General features: G+C 40.4%; 1 protein-coding gene across 2 annotated transcripts; it reads right to left on the bottom strand.

Annotated features, from left to right (window-relative positions):
* Nucleotides 1–8,401: 8,401 nt before the first annotated feature.
* LOC134666630 (calumenin-B) lies at nt 8,402–24,425 on the bottom strand. Of its 2 annotated transcripts, XM_063523844.1 has the most exons (9): nt 24,300–24,425; nt 23,531–23,747; nt 21,575–21,734; nt 21,309–21,435; nt 19,504–19,625; nt 18,866–18,978; nt 17,940–18,084; nt 10,513–11,616; nt 8,402–8,581 (listed from the first exon to the last, which is right to left on the bottom strand). In XM_063523844.1, exons 2-8 carry the CDS (start codon nt 23,740–23,742, stop codon nt 11,536–11,538), a joined length of 960 nt encoding a protein of 319 aa, XP_063379914.1. In that variant the 5' UTR covers nt 23,743–23,747; nt 24,300–24,425; the 3' UTR covers nt 8,402–8,581; nt 10,513–11,535. The 2 variants fall into 2 exon arrangements, with proteins under 2 accessions (XP_063379914.1, XP_063379913.1); XM_063523843.1 differs by lacking the exon at nt 24,300–24,425 and having other exon boundaries at nt 23,531–23,779.
* Nucleotides 24,426–25,864: the final 1,439 nt, after the last annotated feature.

The raw sequence follows: 25,864 nt of genomic DNA, 5'->3' as shown, positions 1-25,864 counted from the left end.
GCAAACAATATTTTAGAAGTTTTTGGTTTGATTTTTGCTCGCTTAGAATAATATACCTACATTAAAAACTGTAATCCAATGTTAAGTGAGTCACGCACAATAGGTACCTACATATAATATAGAAATTCACATATAGGTAATAATTTCCTTTTGTAACTGCGAGCAGACTTACGGCGACAATTCAAAACCAACTTAGCCGGCAACATTAATAATAATTTCCATTAATTTTCTCTATTTGTATCCACGATTATTTAGTACGAAAATTTGCCTCTCGTCTTTAACTTTCTCGGCAATCATATCCTACAAAAATATAGTTTAGACCCAGGAACCGATAGGTACCAATTTTTATTGAAAATAGGCATGGTACTGGGCCAAAACTGCTTGGGAGACAATGGCGCAGACGCAAGTCATACACCCGTATTCGAACAATGAGATAAGTACGTCAAATACTAGATATTGAAACGATATGCATTAGATATATCAGCGTCAAACAAGTGTCAAAATTGACGTATTTGTTTGAAGGAACGTCAATTTTGACACTTGTTTGACACTGACATATCTAATCCATATCTTTTCTAGATCTATTAACTGACGTATCTTAAAGTTGGAATCGAGCCGATAATTTAGTTGAACGCAGTCAGTAGGTAGGTAGTTAATTTGCAGTAATAAGTTTTTAGGTACTAATTTAAGTACCTACTCAAGTTTTACTAAGATATTTCGACGAACTTGGGTATAGAAGTTGTAAAATATGCTGTAGTTGTCGTAGTATCATTCATTATACTCGTAATGTGTAACAAGTGTAACAACCCCTAGGTAAACATTGCCATTTACTACTGTTAACTCACTATACGACTCCCGTGGGCCGCTGCTTGCAACCTAACAAAAATTAACGCTAACATTTGAATTCCCCAAAGTACCAGCATGTGAATAATATCAGTATAATTTGTTTAAGCCGCATATCGTGACGTTACTTTCAAAAGTACCTATTTCATCCAGCACCAGCAGTCGAAAAAAACACGTTCAGTTTAAGCTAATAAAGTTTAAATTAAATATGAATTTTACATTTCATAATAGCTTGAAAAAGTAACTATTGATTTACAGAGCTGAGAACGGAATTTTGCCACAATACAGCACTTTAATTAGTACTGGCTTAATGAAATTTTCCAGTAATGTTAAATATTTGCATCGCCCGGAGGTTTTAAAACGCTCCGCGACTCCCTTATCTCATTTTTGATTTATTTACTCAGCAGTTAGGTATAGGTAAATATGACTGTGTTGAGTATGCGTAATTTTACATACCTACACTTCGTTTTTTTTAGCATTAGAAATAAGGTAAACAATCTTGATGTGTCTTTTAATAGAAAAACACATTTTAAAAATAAGTTACGGCAAATATGTAACAATTATGAATCTAATACGACCATTTATATTCTTTTGCTTTCATAAGTAATAGTTTTTGATTTTTAAAAAGCGTTTTTCAATTAAAAGACATGTCAAGATCGCTTACCTTCTTGCAAGTTCTTTCTAATGCTAAAAAAACGAAGTATACATAAGTTTGTCGGTCGTAGGCATATAAATTACCTAATAATACAATATTATTTATTGCACACCTCGAACAACAAAAACCGGGCAAGTGCGAGTCGGACTCGCGCACGAAGGGTTCCGTACCATAAAGCAAAAAAAAACGGAAAAAAATGCAAAAAGAAAACGGTCACCCATCCAAGTACTGAACACGCCCGACGTTGCTTAACTTTGGTCAAAAATCACGTTTGCTGTATGGGAGCCCCATTTAAATCTTTATTTTATTCTATTTTTATTATTTGTTGTTATAGCGGCAACAGAAATACATCATCTGTGAAAATTTCAACTGTGTAGCTATCACGGTTCGTGAGATACAGCCTGGTGACAGACAGACGGACGGACGGACGGGCGGACAGCGAAGTCTTAGTAATAGGGTCCCGTTTTACCCTTTGTTAAAAAACCGACCAAGTGCGAGTCGAAAAATCGATGTTTGCTTCTAGCTTCAAAATCATCTAGATACCTACGGTACCTACCTACTTCAATTATAGATGTTCTGAGAGATCCTCACAACAGGCACTCTCATTAGATATTTAATGGATATTTATTACGATTAAGGGCTGATTTAGACGGCACGCGAACTCGCATGTGATTTTAGTTACCTACATTGCAGACTGTTGGTTGCGTCCAATTGAACCGACTGCTCAAAACCCGCAATGGTATGAAACTGGCATGCGAGTTCTCGCATCGTCTAAATCAGCTCTAGTTTTCCTCCTAATAGGCCGGCAAGTGTAAAATTCATCCCTAACATTCCTCGCCCATCTTTGGGTATATAACTGACTTACAAAACAAGAATTTGACAATATTCGTAGGATTGAAAGGTAAAATCTTAGGATATTTACATAGGAGATTTAGGGGATTTAGGAGTATTTTACAGATGGCGCCATCATAGGTGATGGCGCCATCTGTAAAATACTTCGACCGGCCAACCCCATTTGCATAGATCACTCCAACAACTTAATGGCGAATCGGTTTGTTGAAATCTGTTTCGTGTAAGTACCTACAGTCGACGTCAAAGATGTTTACACTTTTGCACCTTACTCCTTTGTAATAAGACGAAAAATGTAAGCATATGTTTGACGTCGACTGTACCTAGCTAAATAGGTACCTACTGACCATTTGTTTGTCTCGAGAGAGCGCGTGTGTGGTTCAGTATTTAATTAAACAATATTCATCCGTTTAATCGCGCTCCGTTTAAGCGAGTAATTAGGTACGCCACCCATTTTTAGGGTTCCGTACCCAAAGGGTAAAAACGGGACCCTATTACTAAGACCCCCGCTGTCCGTCTGTCCTTCTGTCTGTCTGTCACCAGGCTGTATCTCATGAACCGTGATAGCTAGGCAGTTGAAATTTTCACAGATGATGTATTTCTGTTGTAATAACAACAAATACTAAAAACAGAATATAATATGATGATGAATGAGTACCTACTCTCAAACGTGATTTTTTCCCGTTTTTTTGTGTAATGGTACGGAACCCTAGGTGCGCGAGTCCGACTCGCACTTGGGTTTTATTAGGTACGTAACTGAAATAATTAATTAGACTTCACTTTGCTTGTTTTGCTGAGCAACGAATTAAATTAACGAAACTGTCAGCATCATTCATTAAATATATATTGAAATCATTTATGCGTGCTTTTGTGATATGAGTTGAATTGTCATAAGAGTATATAATTATGTACTTAATATTATGTACCTAATTATAGGTGTTTTTAAAGTCTGGCTAATGAAAGATGAACCTGCAAAAACGCGGCAATTTAAATCTAATCTTACAGCAAAACGTACAGTCAAGGAATTTAAATTCCGACCCATTTCGTACTTTGTCACAGTGACAATCAATATGAAAGCCGCTAGAGACCTCATACGGTTGTCACTGTGACAAAGTACGAAATGGGTCGGAATTTAAATTCCTTGACTGTACAAGTATAAGTCCGGAAAAAATATTGAGTACTGAAAATAATATAGAAATTATAAAAAGTATCAAGATCATGCAATCCTTGTAATCAAAGACTTGCCTGCTATATTTTTTTTGAAATTGTTTTGCAGAATCATCATTCATTAATTAGCTAGACTATACATACCTACATAGTTTTGATTTCAATTTGAACACACGTTAAAACTATAATAGGCATAATATGTCTAGAAATACAGTGTACTGTACGAGTACTTATGACCAATTTTTAGTAAGTAGTATATTTAATCTGCATTCATTTAATTAATACACAATATGCGTATATGCAATGCATAGTTTGAGATCAATTTTCTTTTAATTATTTTTGTACCTATCAAGCACAAACGTCTGCGAACGATGCTTCTAGTGTTAAGAATAGTTAGATATTAAGCGTTGGGAATCGAGTTCTCTGGTATAATTCCCAGCCACAGACAATGTATGTATGCCCAACCATAGAAATACACATAGGATATTTTTTTCTTAAGAATTAAGTCCCTAAGTATTAGGCAATAGAGACCGCAAACTGCCATTTAGTACAGACAGTTTAACGACTGATACGCGGACAAAGACGCGGGCAGAAGCTAGCGACTATCGGCCCGATTCGCACTTTAAGATACGTCAATGAATAGATCTAGAAACGACATGGATTAGATATGTCAGTGCGAAATGTGACGATTCTTAAAAAAAACGTCACTTTTGACACTGACACGTCTAATCCATATCGTTTCTAGAACTATTAATTGACAGGTATCTTAACGTTCGAATCGGGCAATATATAAATCAATATTCGTACACCGTGTAACAAACACGAATAGAACTTATACTCGTAAAGTTACATAACATTTTCATGTCGATAAATTTCCTTTTGCGTTCGTCTTGCTAGTTAAGCCCCTCATATTTACCGGTATTGATATCGCAACAGGCACCCAAGACGGCAATTACGCTACCATCGCTTTCCGCACATCGCTATATAAGGATGGAAGAGATACCTATATTTTTTCAATATACCGGGTGTGACCTGTAACACGAGCAAATAATTAAAACATAGATTGTACTCCTCAAACGGTGACACTATAATGCAACAACTTTTAAAAATTATGAAGTATTAGACTCGCTATTTTTCATACAAAATAAATAATTATTATCTTCAATGGACGCCATCGGCACGCCATTTCATTGTGATTGACGTTAATTGTCACGGCTTAAACATATCAAAATTCGCAATACATTGCGTCTTAGAATAAACTTTAAAGTGTATTAAAAATCAAACCACAAGTTATTTTTAATAGTCGCTGAACAAATGTTGGTCAGTATGAGGAGTACAGCCTACCGTTTAATTTTTTGCTCATATTAAAAGCCACACCCGGTATTTATTTTTAACTTACAAATAATTTAATACTGGTTTCAGTTTCACAAAGTAATAAAGTGTGTGGAGCGCTGCCTTAAACACGATTTATTTAGTTTTTATTAATTTTAATTTTAAGGCGTGGATTGTTAACATTTGTTATTTAAGATATTTTTTAATACCTAAATTTTATAACTTATAACCTCGTAATAGAAGTTAAAAAAGTATTAATTATTTCGTAGAGGGGTAGAGGATTTAATGACCTTAATTTTTACCCGCAAATCCGACAAAAACATCGTGAGGAAACCGGACTTATCCCATCCCGATAAGGCTTACGAGTAGCTTAGTCTATTTTATTTAACAGTCCTCTAGGTTGGAAGGTTAGATGGCAGTCGCTTTAGTAAAAACAAGTGCCGACCTACGTTAATTCTTGACATTCGTTTGCAAGCGGGCCCTAGGCTCTAAGAGCGAAAGATATGAGATAGGACTAGGTTTTTAAGATAGGTACAATATTGTTAGCTAGAAATGAATACCTTTCCGCCGTGGCATAGGAAAAAGCCCACGTTACCATTAGAATATTAGTACATATCGCTTCCAGCTGAGCCGACATCGACATCGCTCGGCCCATGCCGCCGCGACAGCGACACAGCCGCGGAATTTCCCTCGAGCGCCATCCACAACAAGCCACAAGAAGAATAACCGCGAATGCAAAATGAAAATTATCATACAAATTCTCTTTCTTATATGAACCGGTATTACTGTGGCCCTATAAGTATGCAAAAATATGGAGTCGTCATTCTGTTGAAGCGAAAATACGGATCGGTGCGTGGAGGAGGTAATCTGCATTTGTTTTGTAAATAATCGGGCCGATTGTGCCCGGATTATTCAGATTATTTCGTTAGGGTAGTATTTCTATGGAAATGGAGATTAGATGTTTGTTTGGCCGTATCGTAGGTTTGAGTAGATTGCTTATATTCATTGTCCAGGCGCGTCAGATTCGGACGACGAAATGAATGCGAGATGTATGTTGGTAATGTTTATTTATGAAAAAATGTGATTTAGTGACGTTAGATAATGTAATATGTATAAGGCCGAAATTATATTTGTTAGTAGCTACCGTAAACATCCGCTTACGGAGATAAACCAAAATATACCTAGGTACTGTTTTTATGAACGATAGGCAGTAAAAAATATTATTATGTACTTTATTAAGTAGGAAAGTATTCTACGTGTACCTACTTTAATATTTTTTTAAATCTATAACTATGTTATATTAAAAAAAGTTTTCCTACTTTAATTCATTTTAACATTGAAAATGTTTGATCCTTCGTGTTCGTGGGGGGAGTGTATTTATAACTTAATTCGGCTATATTTCCAAAAGTTATAAAGATAGACGAAAGGCAGTGGTATTAAAAGATGCAGGAGAGCACCGTACCCACCTACAATATTTTCGAATCACAGTAACTTTTTTTGGAAAATTGAAAATGGTGAAAACAAAATTTCCTGTTTTTTCGAACAAAAAGTAGATTATTCTGAAAACATGTCGATATCGAAAAAAAGCGGCCTAGTGCGAGTTGGACTCGCCCATGAAGGGTTCCGCTTCCGTAGCAGCAAGTAACATAATAAAATTTCGGTTTACTATTTATGACGTATTAAAAAAAACTACTTACTAGATCTCGTTCAAACCAATTTTCGGTGGAAGTTTGCATGGTAATGTACATTATATATTTTTTTTAGTTTTATCATTCTCTTATTTTAGAAGTTACAGGGGGGGGGGGCACACATCTTACCACTTTGGAAGTGAAACTTGGTAAGTAGATGTATTCTGTGAACCGCATTAAGATTTTCACACGAAAATAGAAACCCACGATAAATTTTGGGGGTTCCCCATACTTAGAACTGAAACTCAAAAAATTTTTTTTCATCAAACCCAAGGTCTTTAAAAATTATATTGAGGTTTCTAATATCATTTTTTTCTAAACTGAATAGTTTGCGCGAGAGACACTTCCAAAGTGGTAAAATGTGTGTGTGTGTGTGTGTGTGTCCCCTGTAACTTCTAAAATAAGAGAATGATAAAACTAAAAAATATATGCAAACTGCCACCGAAAATTGGTTTGAACGAGATCTAGTAAGTAGTTTTTTTCTTCATACGTCATAAATCGTAAACCGCAATTTTTTATGTTACTTGCTGCTACGTAACCCTTCATGGGCGAGTCCGACTCGCACTTGGTCGCTTTTTTTGCCATTTGGCTACGGAACCCTAAAAATCAAAAATCTTCCGTGGCCAGGAATCGACGAGGAAAAGACTATCAGAGTATTTTTTCTTCCTCACGTAATCGCGCGTCAGTTTGACAATTATTCCCAAGAATTGGCGTAGGCACCAGTTTTTACGAAAGCGACTGCCGTCTGACTTTCCGACCCAGAGGGAGACTAAGCCTTATCGGGATTACTCCGGTTTCCTCACGGTGTTTTCACACCTTTTTGCTACACCTGCTCTTAAAGGAATTTGTTGTACACAGACGTTCACGGTTATTAATAGCTTAATAGCTGATTTTTACCTATCTTGTAATACACACGCTATTATTTAGTTAAAGAAAACAATTCTGTAAAAATAAGTATTTATTTTCTGAAAGTACAGAACTGAAATTATTAGTAAGCCGACTTACAGAATACAACATCAGTTATTTAATGAATAAAAAACTTAACAATATATTAGCTAAAAGCTTGAAATTAATACGATAAATGCATATTTTACCATTATCACAAAATAGGAAATTACATACATGTAGACTCACAATACATAAAATAGAACAGAATCACATTATAATATGGAAAACATCTATTAGAAAAGTAACAGAACTTTGGTTTTGAACTAAATCTAAACTTACATCTATATTAGAGCCAAGTAGAAAAATATGGCAGTCATAATTATAAAAATACATGTTAAGTACTGTATACATATGACATTGAGATTTCCATAACGGAATGGATTATAATTTAGTAGTAGGTACTTACTAAACGTATAGGAACAAGTATTTAATTACACGAACAGAGAGAAGACACTGACCACAGTGTCCGGAAAGACCACAGTCACCAGACTATGGTCTTTCCGTGACCACAGCTGGTGCAACTCAGCTGAAACCACAGAATAAATAATAGTCGTACCGTACAGAAAGGACACTTGCTACAAACCCGAAGTTTGACAGCGGTTCAGGGTTGAATCATGCTATCCCTTTCTAATATATGGCACTATCCCTTTCGGCTATTTAGGGTTGTCAAAATTCAAGTGATTATCTTATCTATGGTCGCGCACACAAACGGAAGTCAAGTGGTGCAAACCCTAATAATTACTCGGAGCAATGCTGAGCCGAACGGAGTCAAGTTCGACCGAGTGTCTCCCCACTGCTAAAACGTCGGAATTTAAGGTAATAACAATGAAATCATATCGCGATAGACCCGTTCGTGTAATTAAATATGTCTACAAAACGCGAGAGTTGATGATGATGTAACTAAAAATAATAAAACCTCTTACTTAGCTAATAATTTATTATAGTGTAGATTAGGCTAAGTCTGTCCGTAAATATTGTAAAGTTTAATTAAAATAAACAGTTTAATTTTTTTTAGTTTAAAGTGTCGTATAGAAACAAGTTGCCCTATTAACTGCCTTTTGAAATAGCTTTATGTCTAAAACGTCATAACACACAGTGACTCTTAGGGGTCATCCATTAATTACATCACACGTTTAGGGGGAGGGAGGGGGTCAAGAAAATGTGACATATTGTGACATGGGGGAGGGGGGAGACACAAACTTTGTGACGTCACTTTAACTTCATCAGTAACCGAAAATTTATTAAAATTATTTTATTCGCTGTAATTTTTAAATAACAAGTTTTTAAAACGATAATCGTTTTTATTCGTTTAATTTTCTTTCCAAATAGTTTTGGGTCATAAAATTACTAATATTTATATCGTCAAAAATACCTAATAATACCTACCCAATGGACTACTTCAAACATTATATTGTTGTTCAAAAAAGGCGACCCGTATAACATAAACAACTATAGACCTATTAGTCTGATGTCAAATGTCTATAAAATATTTGCGAAGACGATATTATACAGACTAACACACATACTTGATGAAAATCAACCAGAGGAACAGGCCGGGTTCAGACGCGATTTCTCAGTGCTGGACCACATATTCACAGTACGGCAACTAACTGAAAAATGCAAAGAGTACCAAGTCCCACTTTACATAGCTTATGTTGACTACAGCAAAGCCTTCGACTCGCTCATACATAACAAAATTTGGGAAGCCCTGAAGGAGCAAGGTGTATTGCCGAAGTACATCAGGATAATAAGAAATATATACGAAGCAAGCACTGCTAGAATACAGCTAGAAAGTAAGGGAGAAGAGATCAAAATAAACAAAGGAGTACGACAAGGGGATCCTCTTTCTCCAAAAATATTCTCTGCAGTGCTTGAGGGAATATTTCGTAATCTTAAATGGGATGGGAATCCCAAATACGGACTTAAAATTAATGGTACTACCCTTACACATTTACGATTTGCAGATGATCTAGTGCTGATAGCAAAAACAGCTGAAGACCTGCAAAATATGCTAAAGGAACTAGCTTGCGAGAGCGAGGCTATGGGGCTTCGAATGAATGCAGAAAAAACAAAAACAATGACCAACTCCAAAAAGACACCTATAGTGGTAAATGAAGAAACCATTGAGTATGTCGATGAATACATATATTTGGGACAAACAATATCCATGGATAACCAGATGGAGAAAGAGATTGCTAGAAGAACAACAAACGCATGGAAACGGTACTGGTCACTGAGAGAAGTAATGAAGAATAAGGAAATTAATATAGCCACGAAGAGGAAGCTATTTAATACATGCATTTTACCAGTCTTAACCTATGGCAGCCAAACTTGGACTTTAACTAAGAGCAACCTAAACAAACTACAAGTATGTCAAAGGTCCATGGAAAGAAGTATGATTGGAGTTAAATTGAGAGATAGAATTAGAAATAAGTTGATTAGATCTAAAACACGTGTAGAGGATGTAACCATTAAAGTTAAATCACTCAAATGGAGGTGGACAGGACATATGATCAGAGGCAAAGAGAAATGGAGCAAGAGAATTATATGGTGGTTCCTGAAAGATAGAAAAAGAAAACAAGCACCACCAAAAATGAGATGGGAAGACGAAATTGTAAAATTCGCAGGGAGACAGTGGACTAGACTAGCGAGAGACAGAGAAAAATGGAAAGGGATGGAAGAGGCCTTTGCCAAACGGCATACAGACCAAACCGATGTTGTCTGAAATAGTAATAAGTTAAATTATATATTTTGATAAGTTATATACAATAATATGTAAACTCTTAAACTGTAATTTGCCTGAATAAAAGGCTTATATTATATTATATATATTATTATTATATCGTCAAAAATATTTTGATAAAATATTAATAATACTTAGGTACTTACTTAATTCGATTTAGCGATTTCGTAGAAAAAATGTGACGTCACACTAGGGGGGAGGGGTTTGCCAAATGTGACCAAGTGTGACAAGGAGGGGGGGAGGGGTCAAAAAACCTAGAAATTCGTGTGACGTAATTAATGGATGACCCCTTAGCAGCTACGTCGCAGCAATCCCCTAGCCAGGACGATACCCGAAACATCAGCATAGATTCAATAAAGCAGTATGTAGTAGCTGCAAAAAACCCCTGCATGTGAAGTTGCTTGTACTTTTGTTTTGTGTTTTTATTTAACATTTCATCCACGAGGTGCAATGTTAATCATAATTATTAATCTTTCGTTTGCAACAGTTTCAACACATCTACGATCACAATATATTACGTAACGCAGGATTTAAACAAATTACTAATTGAAATTGGCCCTATAAGTTATAGTGCCACTGTAAGTATATAAACATAATAACAATGAGTCGCATTAAATGGAATTTTCCTAGAAATGGTACAATTTCATAAGAAATAAAATCACGCTTCTTCAGAACTGATTCGCATTAGCAACTTACCTAACAAGTAACTTCCAGTTGTTCATACCAAATTGACGATGTGGCTCTAGCGAAAAGATGTACAGATCCCATATTGATATAACTCGTATAATACTTAGACGCGTCACTAGCATTATACTATTATTACTAAAGTATAGAAACCGGCGCACAAAACCAGTGTAACCATGACTTGATGCTGTTTTGACAAACCATAGAAGCGGAGCGTGAGTCTCGCGACCTAAACGCCTACGCGCCATGAATTTTTACGGCGATTACGACATTTTGTTCACGAGGTACACGTTACGATTGCGACACTGAGGGTTTCCGCGATCGAGTTTTCCACTAGATGACAGCCCCGTGACGAGAGGTCTAGCTGTCATAATCCAACAATCATGTTTAACCATATTTTTTTTATTGTTGGATTTTCACAGCAACTGTCAAAAAGACCTCTCGTCACGGTGCTGCAGGCGGGACTGCTGCCATCTAGTGACAAACTCGATCGCGGAAACCCTCATTTCATTGTATGGTATGGCTTTTCAATAGTAATATCTCGACGGTCACTAGAGCCACAGTCAATATAATTTATCAGTTACTGCAGACCGTTTCCAGGCCCTCGGTTGGGAGTAGGGACGGGCCTAGAACTCGTCGTGCCTGGCGAGCGCCTCGCCGAAGTCGGTGGCCTGCGAGCCGACGAACAGGTCGTACTTGTCCAGCACCTGAGATGATACAGAAAACCTAATAATAGTCGTAAAATGATTACCTACTGTACTGTGATATTGTACTATGAACCTACTTCTTTGTTAAGGTGATTACAGTTATATTATGTAATACATATTGTCGTGTATAGCTAGTTTTTAATCACTCATGTCTAGTTTTAAGCGTTCCATATGTTACTAATCTATTTTGTGTGTTTATTTTTTATTATTAATTATTGTACTAACTTGGCTATTTTTTACGTTTTATTATGTCACGTGTTAGATAATAAGTCTTTATTGTTCCCCAATTAAATATATCCTCTTTTTCCCTAATTTTGTAACATGATTATATTTACTGTACTGTGATTGGCTCAATAAAGAAAATACTTACTCTGCACGTAACACCCACGCCTTGAGTAGGCGTGGCCTAGAGTACCTACGGTGGGGGTGCGCTGAGCGCGCCTATATAAACGCGCCCACCCTGGGAGCTCATTCATTCTCATCAGCAAGCATCAACAGAGGCACCAGCCTCCCAACACTCTCCAAAGTTTTCTTTTAAACCTACAAATGTGTTTTCATTAAACACCCTACATATTCCCGGTAATGGTGCGGTAACCGGAGGTAACAGCAGCCAGCGAGCCAGCCAGCGTGTTCCAGCCTGCGTGAACGTGTCCTGACTTCGGAATCTGCGAGCCCCACAGTAACTACGCTCGACATTATGGTCCTTCGTTGCCGAATGAAGAAAGAAACACGTACGCGCTGAATTTTAAGTAGAGCTTTACTTGATTCAGAGGAAAAAAGAAAAACGAACGCGCTGAGCCTCCGAAGTTCGCTTCGGCTCAGACCTTACCTACCTACCTCTCCATAACCCACCATTACCGGCTTGCCGGCGGACCGTGCAGTGTTGTAGGTTTACCTCCACTCACGCGTCCTGGCAACTTTAGTTGCATGTGTCACATGGTGATACCATCACGCTGCTTTCGAACGCTCTAGGCACTGCACTTAGCCATTGCGGGAGATTCAGCGCACCGAGGGATCCACGCTTAGGGGCACTGGCGTTGCGTTCTGTAGCGTCAGAGCATAGGCGTTAGGCAGGTAAATTTGTATATAGTTAGGGACCCCCCGCGTGTGTCAAGTGTTGTGTTTTGTGCGTAAAAATCAAGAAAGAAGAAGATGTCACAAAGCGGAAGATCACTTCGCTCACGCAGACGGGACCAGCCTGTCCCCACGCCCACGCCCACGCCCTCGTCCGGCAAAACTACGTCCGGCGAGACCCATACGTGGAGCAAAGGCACCAGCGACAACCGGAAAACTAGTGGTGAGAGAGATAATGAGTCGGTACACTCAGAAGAGCGTCATGATGAAACAGTGGTAGTTCGCAGTAGGTCGAATACTTTAGTGCCGCCCGTTGTTGCGCCGCCGCCGCGAGCGCCGTCTGTTCGCGAATCAGTTAGGTCTGTCCGCGAATCGGCAAATAGGGACCGCGATAGTGAATTAACCGTGCTTTTAGCCGAGCTCGAAGTTCGTAAAGCCGCTCTACTCGTAGCCAAGGCAGAGTCCGATACCGCCAAAACGAAGCTGCAGATTGCCCAAGCTAAGGCGCAGTCTGACGGCGGCAGTATCGCGACCGAGGCCGAGGTACGAACTAGAAGTTGGGTAGAACAAGCGAGGCTACAGCGCGAAATCGCGAGTGAAAACGTAAAAATCCCGCCGCCGAAAGAGACCGCGCCGCGCGCCGCGACCGATAGGGTTAGCAAGCCGCCACCGCGATTTTTAGAGGTGCCGCAAGGTACCTACGCGCCAATGTATCACAAGCCGCCAGAGTTACCCACATTCGGTGGCGATGTACCACGTGACTTAGTAGACAAATGCGAACATTTGTCGAAAATCGCGGACGAGTTAAGTTACCCTACGGCCGTACCTACTATCGTGATAGGTCAAGATAACTGGCACCTCATCATTTCTCGGCAAGTCATAGACGGCCCGCCTAACCTTCCCGTCGCGAGTCTAACCAGATTAGGATGGGTTCTACACGGCCCAGACCGAACGCGTCGCGCCGCGGTAAATTTTGTGGGGCATGCACGGCCTAAAACCGCGGACGACGAAGCTTTAGAGCTCATGAAACGGCATTTCGACATAGAATCGTTAGGCGTTTCACAAAAGTTGCCTCGGGCCGATCCCGACCAACGAGCGCTAGATTTATTAAAAGCCACGTGCGATAAGATACCGGGGGAGAATCGGTATCGAGCGGGCTTATTATGGCGAACCGACGACGAAAAACTCCCCGATAACCGAGCGCAAGCATTAAAGCGGCTACTCAGTCTAGAACGTAAACTAGACCGCGACGAAAAGTTGAAAGCCGAATACGCGAAACATATGAATAATTTGCTCGATAAAGGTTACGCGGAGAAGATGGATTCGCCCCCGCCCCCCGACGCACCTCGGACGTGGTACCTAGCGCATTTCCCCACATTTCACCCGCAACGTGGTAAAATGAGGCTAGTTTGGGACGCGGCTGCCACAGCATACGGTCGCTCGCTTAACAGCGCGCTGCTGGCAGGCCCCGACCTGTTAGAATCACTTTTTGGCGTATTAGTGCGCTTCCGCGAAGGTAAAATCGCGGTAATAGCCGACGTCAAGGAGATGTTTTTGCAAATCGAAATTGTAGAGTGTGGTCGCGATGCGTTACGTTTCGTTTGGAGGGGGGAAGACCGTACTTCTCCACCGCAAGAGTACAGAATGAAGCGGCTAATATTTGGATCGGCAGCGTCGCCGACAACCGCTTTATATGTCAAAAACGAAAACGCTAAAACGCATAGTGCTGAATTTCCGATCGCAGCTGAAAAAACAATTAAAAATACGTACATGGACGACATGTTAATCGCCCTCGACACGTCCGAGGAGGACGCCAGACGCGTAGTAAACGACATTTACGAGCTAAACATGCGCGCGTCATTCGAACTCCGCGGGTTCGCGTCGAACCATCCTGCGGTAATTGCTGACGTAGTTAACAGCAAAGAGGAAACGTCTTTGTTAGGCGCTAACGAGAGCGAACGTACCTTAGGTTTGAAATGGAATCACAAGCGTGACACCTTAGGTTTCAACGTGAACTTTCGTAATACGCCCGAAGACGTACTTAACGGTCAGAAATTACCAACAAAGCGACAGGTAACGAGTAGCGCGATGTCAATATTCGATCCGATCGGTTACGTAAGCCCCATATCCGTCTTAGGCAAGGCGTTAATGCAAGAGATATGGAGGACCGGAATCGGTTGGGACTCGCCTATACCCGTCTCACTCGCACCCGCGTGGCGATCGTTCATCGAAAACGTACAGCAATTACGGGACTTAGAAATTCCGCGACACGTGCCCGCATTTAATAGGGAGGCATATATGCATGTTTTTTGCGACGCGAGCGAAAAAATATATGCCGCGGCCGTGTATCTGGTTAGCGTCAACCCCGAGGGGATTAGAACTTCCGCGTTAGTAGCCGCTAAGGCCCGCGTTTCGCCTCTCCGGGTAGTGAGCATTCCGAGAATGGAATTGCAGAGCTGCGTACTAGCCACGAGATTAGCGGAAACCATAGTCAAGGAGTCAGATTACGTAGTAAAGGAAAAGTTTTTTTGGTCTGACTCTAAAACGGCGCTCACGTGGATACGTGCGGACCCACGTAGGTATAAAACGTTCGTGGCACATAGGTTGGCAGAAATCGAGAACACTACCACCCCCGCCAACTGGCGCTGGGTGCCTAGTGCAGCCAACGTGGCTGACGACGCGACCCGCGGAATACCTGCGCAATTTGGAGTGAACCACCGGTGGTTCATAGGGCCCGATTTTATACGTAAACCCGAAGAGCATTGGCCGACCGAGAAAACGCCCACGCCCGTCGCCGATACGGGCGAAGAGCGCGTTAGCAAACTCGTATGCTCAGTAGGTGTCGCGAAAAATAAGTTTGAGTACCTACCGGAAGTAGGTAGATTTTCAAAGTTCGTACGACTAGTTCGCGCCACCGCTAGGGTTCTGGTTGCCGCCGAGGTTTTTAAAGCCTCATTGCTATCCCAGAAAGCAGACACAGAAATGAACAAAGGGCATGTAAATCTAGCAGAAATTTTGCTAATTCGCCGGAGTCAGCATGCTGCCTTTCCAGAGGAGATTAAGCTACTGGAAACTGGGCGGCCTCTACCGAAGAAGTCTCCGCTGCATAAGATAGCAATACGACTGGATAAGAACGGAGTCATCGTGCTGAACGCCAGAATAGACAAAGACGTGCACATACCCGTTCTGTACGCAAAAGAAGATTTTGTCAAACTGCTGATATATCATTTCCATGCGCTCTTCGACCACGGTAACCACGCAACCGTAATCAACGAATTAAAGCAGAGATATTTTATCATCGGGCTGCGCGGTAATATTCGCTATATAGCGAACAAGTGCCAATGGTGTCGGACCTATAAAGGAACCACACTCAAGGTTCCTGTAGGCGACCTCCCGCCAGAGAGGCTCCAGGCGAATCAACCGCCATTTACCGCCACAGCCGTAGACCTGTTTGGCCCTATGCAAATCACGATAGGCCGTCGCCGCGAAAAGAGATGGGGTGTATTATACACATGCCTCACGACACGCGCTGTGCACTTAGAGCTTGCCGCCTCACTTTCGGCATCCTCTATGATACTCTCCTTGCGCAGAATGATAGCGCGACGCGGCACGCCCACGGTTCTATACTCTGACAACGCCACCAACTTTTACGGCGCAGAGCGAGAACTGGCAGAGGCCAAGAAGACGCTGCCCGACAACCTAAAGCCATTTTTGATCGAGCGAGCCATAACCTGGAAAAAGATACCGCCCGGCAACCCTTCCGCCGGCGGCGCATGGGAACGGCTCGTAGGCAGCGTGAAAAGGTCACTAAAAGTAACACTCAAAGAGAGAGCACCTCATGAAGAAGTGCTGCACACATTGCTGCTGGAAGCCGAGCACATAGTGAACTCTCGACCGTTGACGCCAGTAAATCCAGACTTAGACAGTGAAGCCCTGACGCCAAACCATTTTCTCATCGGTCGATCGAGCTCCATGTCACCACTGGGCGTCTTCACAGATGCAACTATGACACTCTCGTCATGGAAGACAGCGCAGACCTTAGCCGACCATTTTTGGAGGCGCTGGCAGAAGGAATACCGACCCAGCCTCCTCCCTCGGCCCGGTGCTCATCAGAACGCGAAGAAACTACATATAGGCGACGTAGTCATAGTCGCCGACAGCTCCATGCCAAGAGGAACATGGCCTAGAGGCGTAATCGCACAACTCTTTCCCGGCCCTGATGGCCACGTAAGAGTAGCCATTGTTCGCACCCGCGCAGGTGACGTCCGTCGCCCAGTTTCCAGGCTTATACATATACACTCCTCACATACAGACGGTGTTGACACACGTGGGGGAGATTGTCGTGTATAGCTAGTTTTTAATCACTCATGTCTAGTTTTAAGCGTTCCATATGTTACTAATCTATTTTGTGTGTTTATTTTTTATTATTAATTATTGTACTAACTTGGCTATTTTTTACGTTTTATTATGTCACGTGTTAGATAATAAGTCTTTATTGTTCCCCAATTAAATATATCCTCTTTTTCCCTAATTTTGTAACATGATTATATTTACTGTACTGTGATTGGCTCAATAAAGAAAATACTTACTCTGCACGTAACACCCACGCCTTGAGTAGGCGTGGCCTAGAGTACCTACGGTGGGGGTGCGCTGAGCGCGCCTATATAAACGCGCCCACCCTGGGAGCTCATTCATTCTCATCAGCAAGCATCAACAGAGGCACCAGCCTCCCAACACTCTCCAAAGTTTTCTTTTAAACCTACAAATGTGTTTTCATTAAACACCCTACATATTCCCGGTAATGGTGCGGTAACCGGAGGTAACAGCAGCCAGCGAGCCAGCCAGCGTGTTCCAGCCTGCGTGAACGTGTCCTGACTTCGGAATCTGCGAGCCCCACAGTGACTACGCTCGACACATATTATAGTTTATAATTAAGTGAATAATTAAAAATTAATTAATATTGTCCTTCGCTGCCTGAAATACAGAGAGTCCTAGTTCAGGCATTTGTAAACCACTTGTCTCTATATAAATTCTTAGTCTAAGAACAACCACTGTATCCGTCGCGCTCTATTAGAAACCTACGAACTATAAAGTGAACGAACGATTTTTTATGCTTGTGGCACGTGGCACGAGCGGTTTTACTTAACAATAAACAATAGGATTAGCCGTCGGGCTCTATTAGGAAGCTACGAACTATACTATACTTTTCTCAATAAATTATTTGTATATTTGTATTAGTTATTTAGTACCTCGGTCTTGGAGAGGCGCTCGTCGGCGTCGGCGTCGGCCTCGAACACGAGGTGGCGCGCCTCCGCCTCCGCGTGGTCGAACGACGGCGGCGCAATCCACTCCTTCACCTCGTTCGCGTCCATGTACCCGTCCTTGTCTGTGTCTCTGGAAACACCAACAACAGTCAATCGATCGCGCGATCTCGCATTATAGTTATCCTCTAGCCGCCCAGACGTCAAACCTTGCCAAGAAAAATGAACTTTGATTTGTTAAAACTAAGAATCAATTTAGAATGGCACAGGAGACCTTTTTATAGGTCTTTGGGCGGCTAGAGGTTCAGACTCACTTTTTAATGTTCCGTACCCAGAGAGTAAAAACGGGAACCTATTACTAAGACTTCACTGTCCGTCTGTCTGGCTGTATCTCATGAACCGTGATAGCTAGACAGTTGAAATTTTCACAGATGATGTATTTCTGCCGCAATAACAACAAATACTAAAAACAGAATAAAATAAATATTTAAATGAGGCTCGCATACAACAAACTTGATTTTTTTGCCGTTTTTTGCGCAATGGTACAGAACCCTTCATGCGCGAGTCTGACTCGCAATTGACCGGTTTTATTATTTGATATGTATATCACGGTTCCAGGTCATATTTAGAAAAAGTCTCTTAGAATCCTTTGAAAGTAAAATAGTGGAACAAAAATCCGTTATTAACCTTTTCGACGCCGTGTCAAATATAAAAGCTGCCACCAAAGTGTCAAAACTGAAATTGAACTTTACGCATAGGTATGCACGTAGGTCTATGTTGCTCTGCGGTCTGTGACCGATTAATCAGTCTCTGGCGTTGAACCTGCGGTGCGGATATATCGGTCATTGGCATCCGAAAGGTTAAATGCTTCCCGTCCACATTTTGCACAGAATAGCCTGTAGTGACAAACTAACCTGTAGCCTGCGAACTGCTCCCTCTCCTGTTTGACCCAGTCGGGCTCCTCTTCCTCGCCCTCCTCCGCCTGGTACATGTCACCGATGTACTCGTCCAACGACACTTTGCCGTCCTATGACAAATTAAATACCATACTTTAAAACGACAATCGCATTTATAAATAACTACTAAACTACTTGGAAATATGCAAGGTCTAAGAGCGGTTTCAGACTAGCGTTTTAAAACACGCGCGTCTAAGCTATAGTTTGTTTTTTTTTTACATTAGAAAAAAGGTAAACAATCTTGGTGTGTCTTACACGTTTTAAAAATAAGTCACGGCAAATATGTAACAATTATAAATTTAATACGATCATTTATATTCTTCTGCTTTCATTAGTAATAGTTACTGATTTTTAAATTAATAGACATGTCAAGATCAAGTGATCTTAAAGAAGGTAAGTACCTTCCTTCTAAAGCTAAAAAAAAACGAACTATAGTAAAAACCAAATGTAGGGAGATAAAAAGCGCGTGTGAGCTCATAACGTCGAAACGACCGTATACGCGCAGAAAAATACGCTAGTCTGAAACCGTCCTCAAGGCTTAATGGGCATTTTCACACAAAAATGTACCATTAACGGCCGGTTAGCAAAGTACCCACCTTGTCCTTGTCGATGTCCTCGAGCGTCTCCAGCACGACGATGTCCCGCATGTTGGGGTGGTCCTCGGGGTGCAGGAACGACGCGAACTCCGTGCGGTTCAGCGCGTCGTCAGAGTCCCCGTCTGCAATATGGGCAACTTACCCTTAAGTTTATTTTAAATTCTTACATTACTAAGATTTCAAAGAAATACTACAGGGTGAAATTTAAATCACTGGCCATATTCATTCCCGGCACTAGGTTACACTTAAGGAATCTATTTAGCGAAAAAAAAGAGTACACTTTTTTTTAATTTTCATTTTTCAATTTTTAAACATTTTCCACTAGACGTGGTCACCCTATTACCACAAATGTAAACAAACCTAATAGTAGGATTTAACAACAACATCAGCAAAACCCTTAGCTGACCTTCACTAAACCTTATAATCGTTGCAATAGGGTCCACCCAGTTAGTGTTGGCGATGGTAGGCAGGTTTATCAATTTCGAGGGTAGTCTAAACTAAACCATTCCGCGCTAGCGGTAAACATAACGGTAAGCATAAATGATTAGTCACTCGTCACTCGCCAACCTTAAAATAATAATCGCGCGCGTACTAAGGTTAAAAAAAATGTTTTCGAACCGGGAATATTACGAAGTAGTACGGTGTTATTTATTAAGTGGTGAGTGTTTACGTGGTGCACAAAGATTATACGAAATGGAATCCGTTCCACGCCTTCGCAGACAAGGATTGAATCCAAGAGTCCATCTCGTGGGACTTTCGTTAATTGCGTCGATTTTTAATCAAATGTACGAATGTTGATTCAATTTTTTAAATACGCCTGAATGCAAAGATTCCTGACCTAGTTTTTACTCATTGTTTTTAAGCCACGGACGTTTTGTTAATAATCATTAGTCAGAAATAACATTTTAGATTAAAAATGGGTTGCCTTTGCATTTTGACGGTTCTAAGCCCGTTAATATGAAAGGAAAAATTAGCAACTTATGTAGGTAATCTCGCTGCAATAGGGTTCATAATTGGTGACGCGATTGCAAACAGCGGGAGGGGCGGGGTGTCAATGACCTTAACTGATAAGAGAGAAGCGGGTGTAGTGGGTAGTTGTCGGTTCACCATAACGTACGAGGTTTTTAGGACAACTTGATCATGAGTTATTTCGAAAAAAATGTACTGAGCGGTATTAAAAGAAAAAACACGTGTTTAATATTTTTTCGAGTTCTTTCGGTTGTTTCAATTTGGCCAGTGAATTAAATTTCACCCTGTATAATAGGCCCCGTACATGAATTATAGGGGGCAGCATAGGAGCCGTCAGATATTTGGCGCGCGAAAATGTGTCGTTTATGTTTCTGATGTAGCCCACAAGATGCCAGAACCTACTATGCGCAAGGAAATGACTGTACCGACGAGAACGGTAGATGGTAGCACTTGCTTTGGCAATGTACATGTGCACATATGTTTTCGAATCAGGCCACAAGATTGCAAACTCTCCAACGCGCACGGTCCCTATAATGAATGAATCAAAGACCGTATTTTGACTTATTGACATTATTGGAAGTAAGACGTTAGACGTCACTGGAACACAACTTAGTGCCAGTTGCACCATCCACACTTGACAGACTGATCAACATCACCCGCCGCGCCGCCGCGGTTTACTATGAAACATTCCATACAATAAAATTTAGCGAAGTCTTTAACAATGACAGTTTGATGCAACCGACCCTTAGTCGCTCTATAAAGTACAAGCGTCCATCCGGATCGTATTTTGACTTATTGACATTATTGAAAGGAATTAAGATTATCTGTGGACGCACCAGCGTAGGTCCAGCGCCTGCGGTCCCGCTTGCGCAGGTTGGAGTAGGTGAAGCCTTCGCTGTTCGGGGCAGAGAGCTCCGCCGGGGACATCTCCTCCATGAACCCGTACACGTTTTTCCGGTACGTCTGAAATAGGGATGATGACACGTTGAATTTTAATAATCTAGTAAAATAGATGGCAAATAACTAAATACTAAATAGATGGTCCAAGTGGGCCTTAGTTTTTATTTTACTACTAAGCACAAAATTAATTTCATCAACATACCTCCCAAGGAATGGTGTCAGCGCCCTGCGGGTTGTGCTGCCTCCAGTGGCGTTCCACGTCCTCCTCGATGTACCGCTTCTGCGTGTACCGGATCCAGTCCTTCAGCTCCACAAGGGTGATGAACCCATCACCGTCCACGTCTATCTTGTCTACGATCAGGCTGGAATAGAACATTGACTTTTTAAGGCCCCTGTACATATTGGGCCAGCGTGGGCCAGTCTGGGGGACGCATTTATGCGTTAGAGGGAGCAAGTGATATTGCTATCTCATGGCTGCGTCCCTTGGACTGGCCTGCGTTGGCCCAATATGTACAGGGACCTTTAACATTTATTCAACCACTATGAACAAATAAAGAACTTTGGATTTGATAGTGTTTATTTGTTTTTCCACTGAAGGGACCAAAAAGAATGCAGTGAAATCTCAAGGGACCAGCTATTGTGTGACAATTAGAGGTAACTGGCCTTAGGCCTTACTACGGCCCTTCGCACACGGAGTGGTGGACACGCAACATAAATTGGTTGGTATTCGGCTTTGCCAACTGTGACGCAACCCACGCTCTCACACGTTGCACTGCACTGTGTGGAAGCACAAATTTAATACATATAAGTTTTAAGCCACAGATAAATTATGATCTCAAAATACAATGGTCGTGCACTGTAGTTTTTCTAATTCATTCTATAACGAATATAATTAATTTGCTATTTACAGCAACAGTATTTCATTATTCATTATACCTACTCAAATATCCAGAGTAAAGATAATCTATCAACGTGCTTATCTCCGCGAGCGAGAAGATACGACAGATACGATTACAGAGAGAGGAAGAGAGAGAGTGGTCTTAAACGTCACATTTAAAATAAACATGTGCATCTTTGCTGGGCTTCTAAGGAAATTGCCGTTTATCTTTTAAATTGGAACAATGGGTTAACGACTCGGCGAGATTAAGTTTAGATAATGATGTCGGAGTTGGTTCAGCTGGTGTGGGTCGGTTTATCACACCTTATTCGACTGGAGCTATTTAGATCTATTGTTAACTTAATGTAATGAGTAATAAATATGTAGTTTATGGCGTTATTCATAAACGCGCTAAAACCCTCAATTAGCTTTTAATTATTTGTCTTATTCGCCATCTTGACTTATATGTTTGTAGCAAAGAGAACATAAATGAATTATGGCTTGTAAAGTTTTATGTATAAGACAATTATGTGTTCACATGAAATGTGTTTTCCTATTAACCCTTTAACCGCCAGAGTCTGATATATAAGACATTAGATATCCAGCTCATTTCGCCACAGTCTGATAAATAAGACAAAGATCTGATTTGGTTTTTACAGCACATTTATAACTCCCGTAACTATGCCAACCTTACTCTGCGTGGTACAATTACTGTCGGTGGCAACACGAGCACGCACGATCAAAAATTGCTGGCGGTTAAAAGGTTAAATCGAATAGTACAAGCCTTGCTTAGTTTGCTTGGTAACAATATTTTGTCATAAATTACTAACCCTTTAGCTTTTTGTCTATCACTTTATTCATTGAAAATTTTCAGCACCCGAGGAGTGGAATCAGAACCCTAAATATTAAATTTTCACTTTCCATTGTCAGTCTGTCTGTCTATCTCAGAAACTGGTATAGGTTGGTTTTTTTTTTCAGTGTGTTTGAAACCAGTCACGCAAGAGTTGGTCTTAAGAAAATGAAAACATTGTATAAAATAGTCTGGAATCATGAACAGCGCAAATCCAACTCATGTTTAGACTTAGACACTTGTTAAAACAATAAACACTTATCATTATTTGCCTATTAAGCTTTGATTAAATACAAGTGATCTTACCATTTTTAAATGCTGGAATTAAGTAATAAAAAAATATTAACTGTAAATCACTCAAATGAAAAAAATCTTTCAAAATACCACAAGTTAAATGTAACAAAAGTAATTCCCAAATAAAATAAACATACCCAAGTCTCCTTTTGCTTTCTTCCGGAGGCAGCTGATCAAAGGTCTTGGCCTGGTCCTCTCCAAGGAATGCCTCGTGGTCGAACTGCTTGTTGTGGTGTTCATTCTTGAAGTGCTCCGCATCCGAGAGCTTGTCCATCATCCTTTTGGTGTCTTCCGGTACTCCGGCACATGCTGCCGTCACGGCCAGCAGGACAAATAGGGAGGTCAGCATTTTAACTGGAATTTTGAGATAATAACTCTTCTATTATTGATAACTACTTCTTTTGTATTACCACAAGTGACTTCTCAGTTATTGTAGCACAATAAACTTAAGTTTAATGATCTTTTTTATTATAAAAGTTGAAATTGTAAAAACCAAAAATATATGTTACTTTACATTTCGAAATGTTAACAGTAATGTAATTGTACTTAAAAGATGCAATCAAAGATCTCTAAAACTTAACATGTTTTTATTATCAGTACAAACACAACCACTCCCATTCCACTTCATGGCAATATTCAATGTATCAAGCACCAAAAGGGTTTGTTTTAGTAAGTACACACCTGGTGTACCTGGTCTTCAACAAAAAGCTGGAAGGCACCTTCCATAAATGCACATTAAAACAAAATAAATAATTGTGTTATAATTTTTGAACTGAAAGAATAACCAAATCGAAAACACAAGTTACCAAAATCGAACAATTATTTGCTTCTAGACTTTTACACCCACCTAATTTGCTAAATTATAATTGATGCTGCTTTTAAGTTCAAATGCTCCAGAACACTTGCCTGTCTGTAAACTGAAATTGCCACGTCAATGCAGGCCACGTAGCAACGTCCAACTATCCCGTTCCGTTTCCGCTAGATGAGACAATAAACAGCCGGCGAGTCCGGCGGCGTTGAGTAGGATATTATCGGGAGATGAGGATGCCAATCAAAAGGCAGACTTGAGATAAAAGCTCGTTCAGTACAGATATATTTTGCTTAAACAAAATGTCAAAATAAAACGTTCTAATATTTCCTGGCAAGCCAAATCCAATAATACCGCAAGAAACAATATATTTTTTGTGTACTGTTTAGTATTTAAATATTTGTTGTTAAATGGTTAATTTGTAGTGCAAGTTTTAAAAAACTATGACATTTATAAATGTGTATTTGAACGTGGATGTGGATGCATCTGTCAAACCGAGTGCTGCCAGCAGTGAATAATTCCCCTAAATTAAAGGAAAAGGGGCATGATAATAAACATCATTGATTCCTAATCCTAAATGATGTATTTGCTTTTTCTACGAAGTAAAAACTGCATTTTAGAGTACGTATGTATTATTTGTATGAAACCTTTACTATAATTGTACAGTAAGTAAATACACAAATATGTTACAGAGCACGGCTAAGTAGATAAAAAATAGGTAGAGACGAGGAATGAGTTCATAAGGTCCTCTACCTATCGGGTACCACGGGACCACCAACAATACAGTCAAAATGTATGCTTGCTACTACAGTGGTATCACAAACGCGCGCTGGCGGCGCTGTTAGCCTTTTTTTTTTTTTTTTTTTCACATACCTGTAGTTATGTCCCATGAGCCAACCATTTCTGCACTATTTTTTAATTTGTTCGTCTTTTCCAAATAATTAATTTAGTGATATAGTTTGGTTTGTTTAAAGCTTTTACGACTAGAAGTTTTTAAGTTTTCTGCACAAAATGTACACGTGGATAGCTGTGTCATAGCACAAATATGGCCGTGCTGGTGTCGTGCCGTGTGACGTGGCAATGGCGTGGCGGCCAGCTGTCACTTGGCTGTCAGGCCTGTTCCAGATACGGCAATTGCCGCAATGTTGAAGTTGTATATAATAGTTTTAGTTTCAATTTTATGTTTTAGGTATAGTTCTAGTTTTTAATTAGTTTAGTAAATCATAGCATAACCGCCTCGTCGTCGAACGGCGTACGCCTGGGTTACAACGGAAGAACAGCGCTGGCTTTGCCAGCAACATGCTGAGTTGTGACCCTTTTATGGCATTTTTCACTAAATGTTATACATTGTATATTTGTCAACATGTTTTTGTCATCTGTGTTTGTTTGTCATAAATAAATGTATTTCTATTCTATTCTATTCTATTCTTAAACTATAGTCCGACGCGATGAAAATGGCGTCAATTTCCAATCTAATGACCAATTTTAGATTTATGGTGATATTAGAGCCCTCTAAATTGAAAAAATGCCCCAAAACGAAAATACTGGCGCCACAAATTAGCAAATTGGTATTCTTGCGTCCGCACCTCATTTTATCGGTAATATCGGTCATAATCGGCCTTCGAGCAACACGGAAGGGAGGCGGCATTCGCACTATTTCCCC

Source organism: Cydia fagiglandana, chromosome 8 (assembly GCF_963556715.1).
Source record: "Cydia fagiglandana chromosome 8, ilCydFagi1.1, whole genome shotgun sequence".
Classification (NCBI taxonomy): Eukaryota; Metazoa; Arthropoda; class Insecta; order Lepidoptera; family Tortricidae; genus Cydia; species Cydia fagiglandana.
Note: the sequence above shows the minus strand (reverse complement) of the source record. Positions and strands in the feature narration are given on the sequence as shown.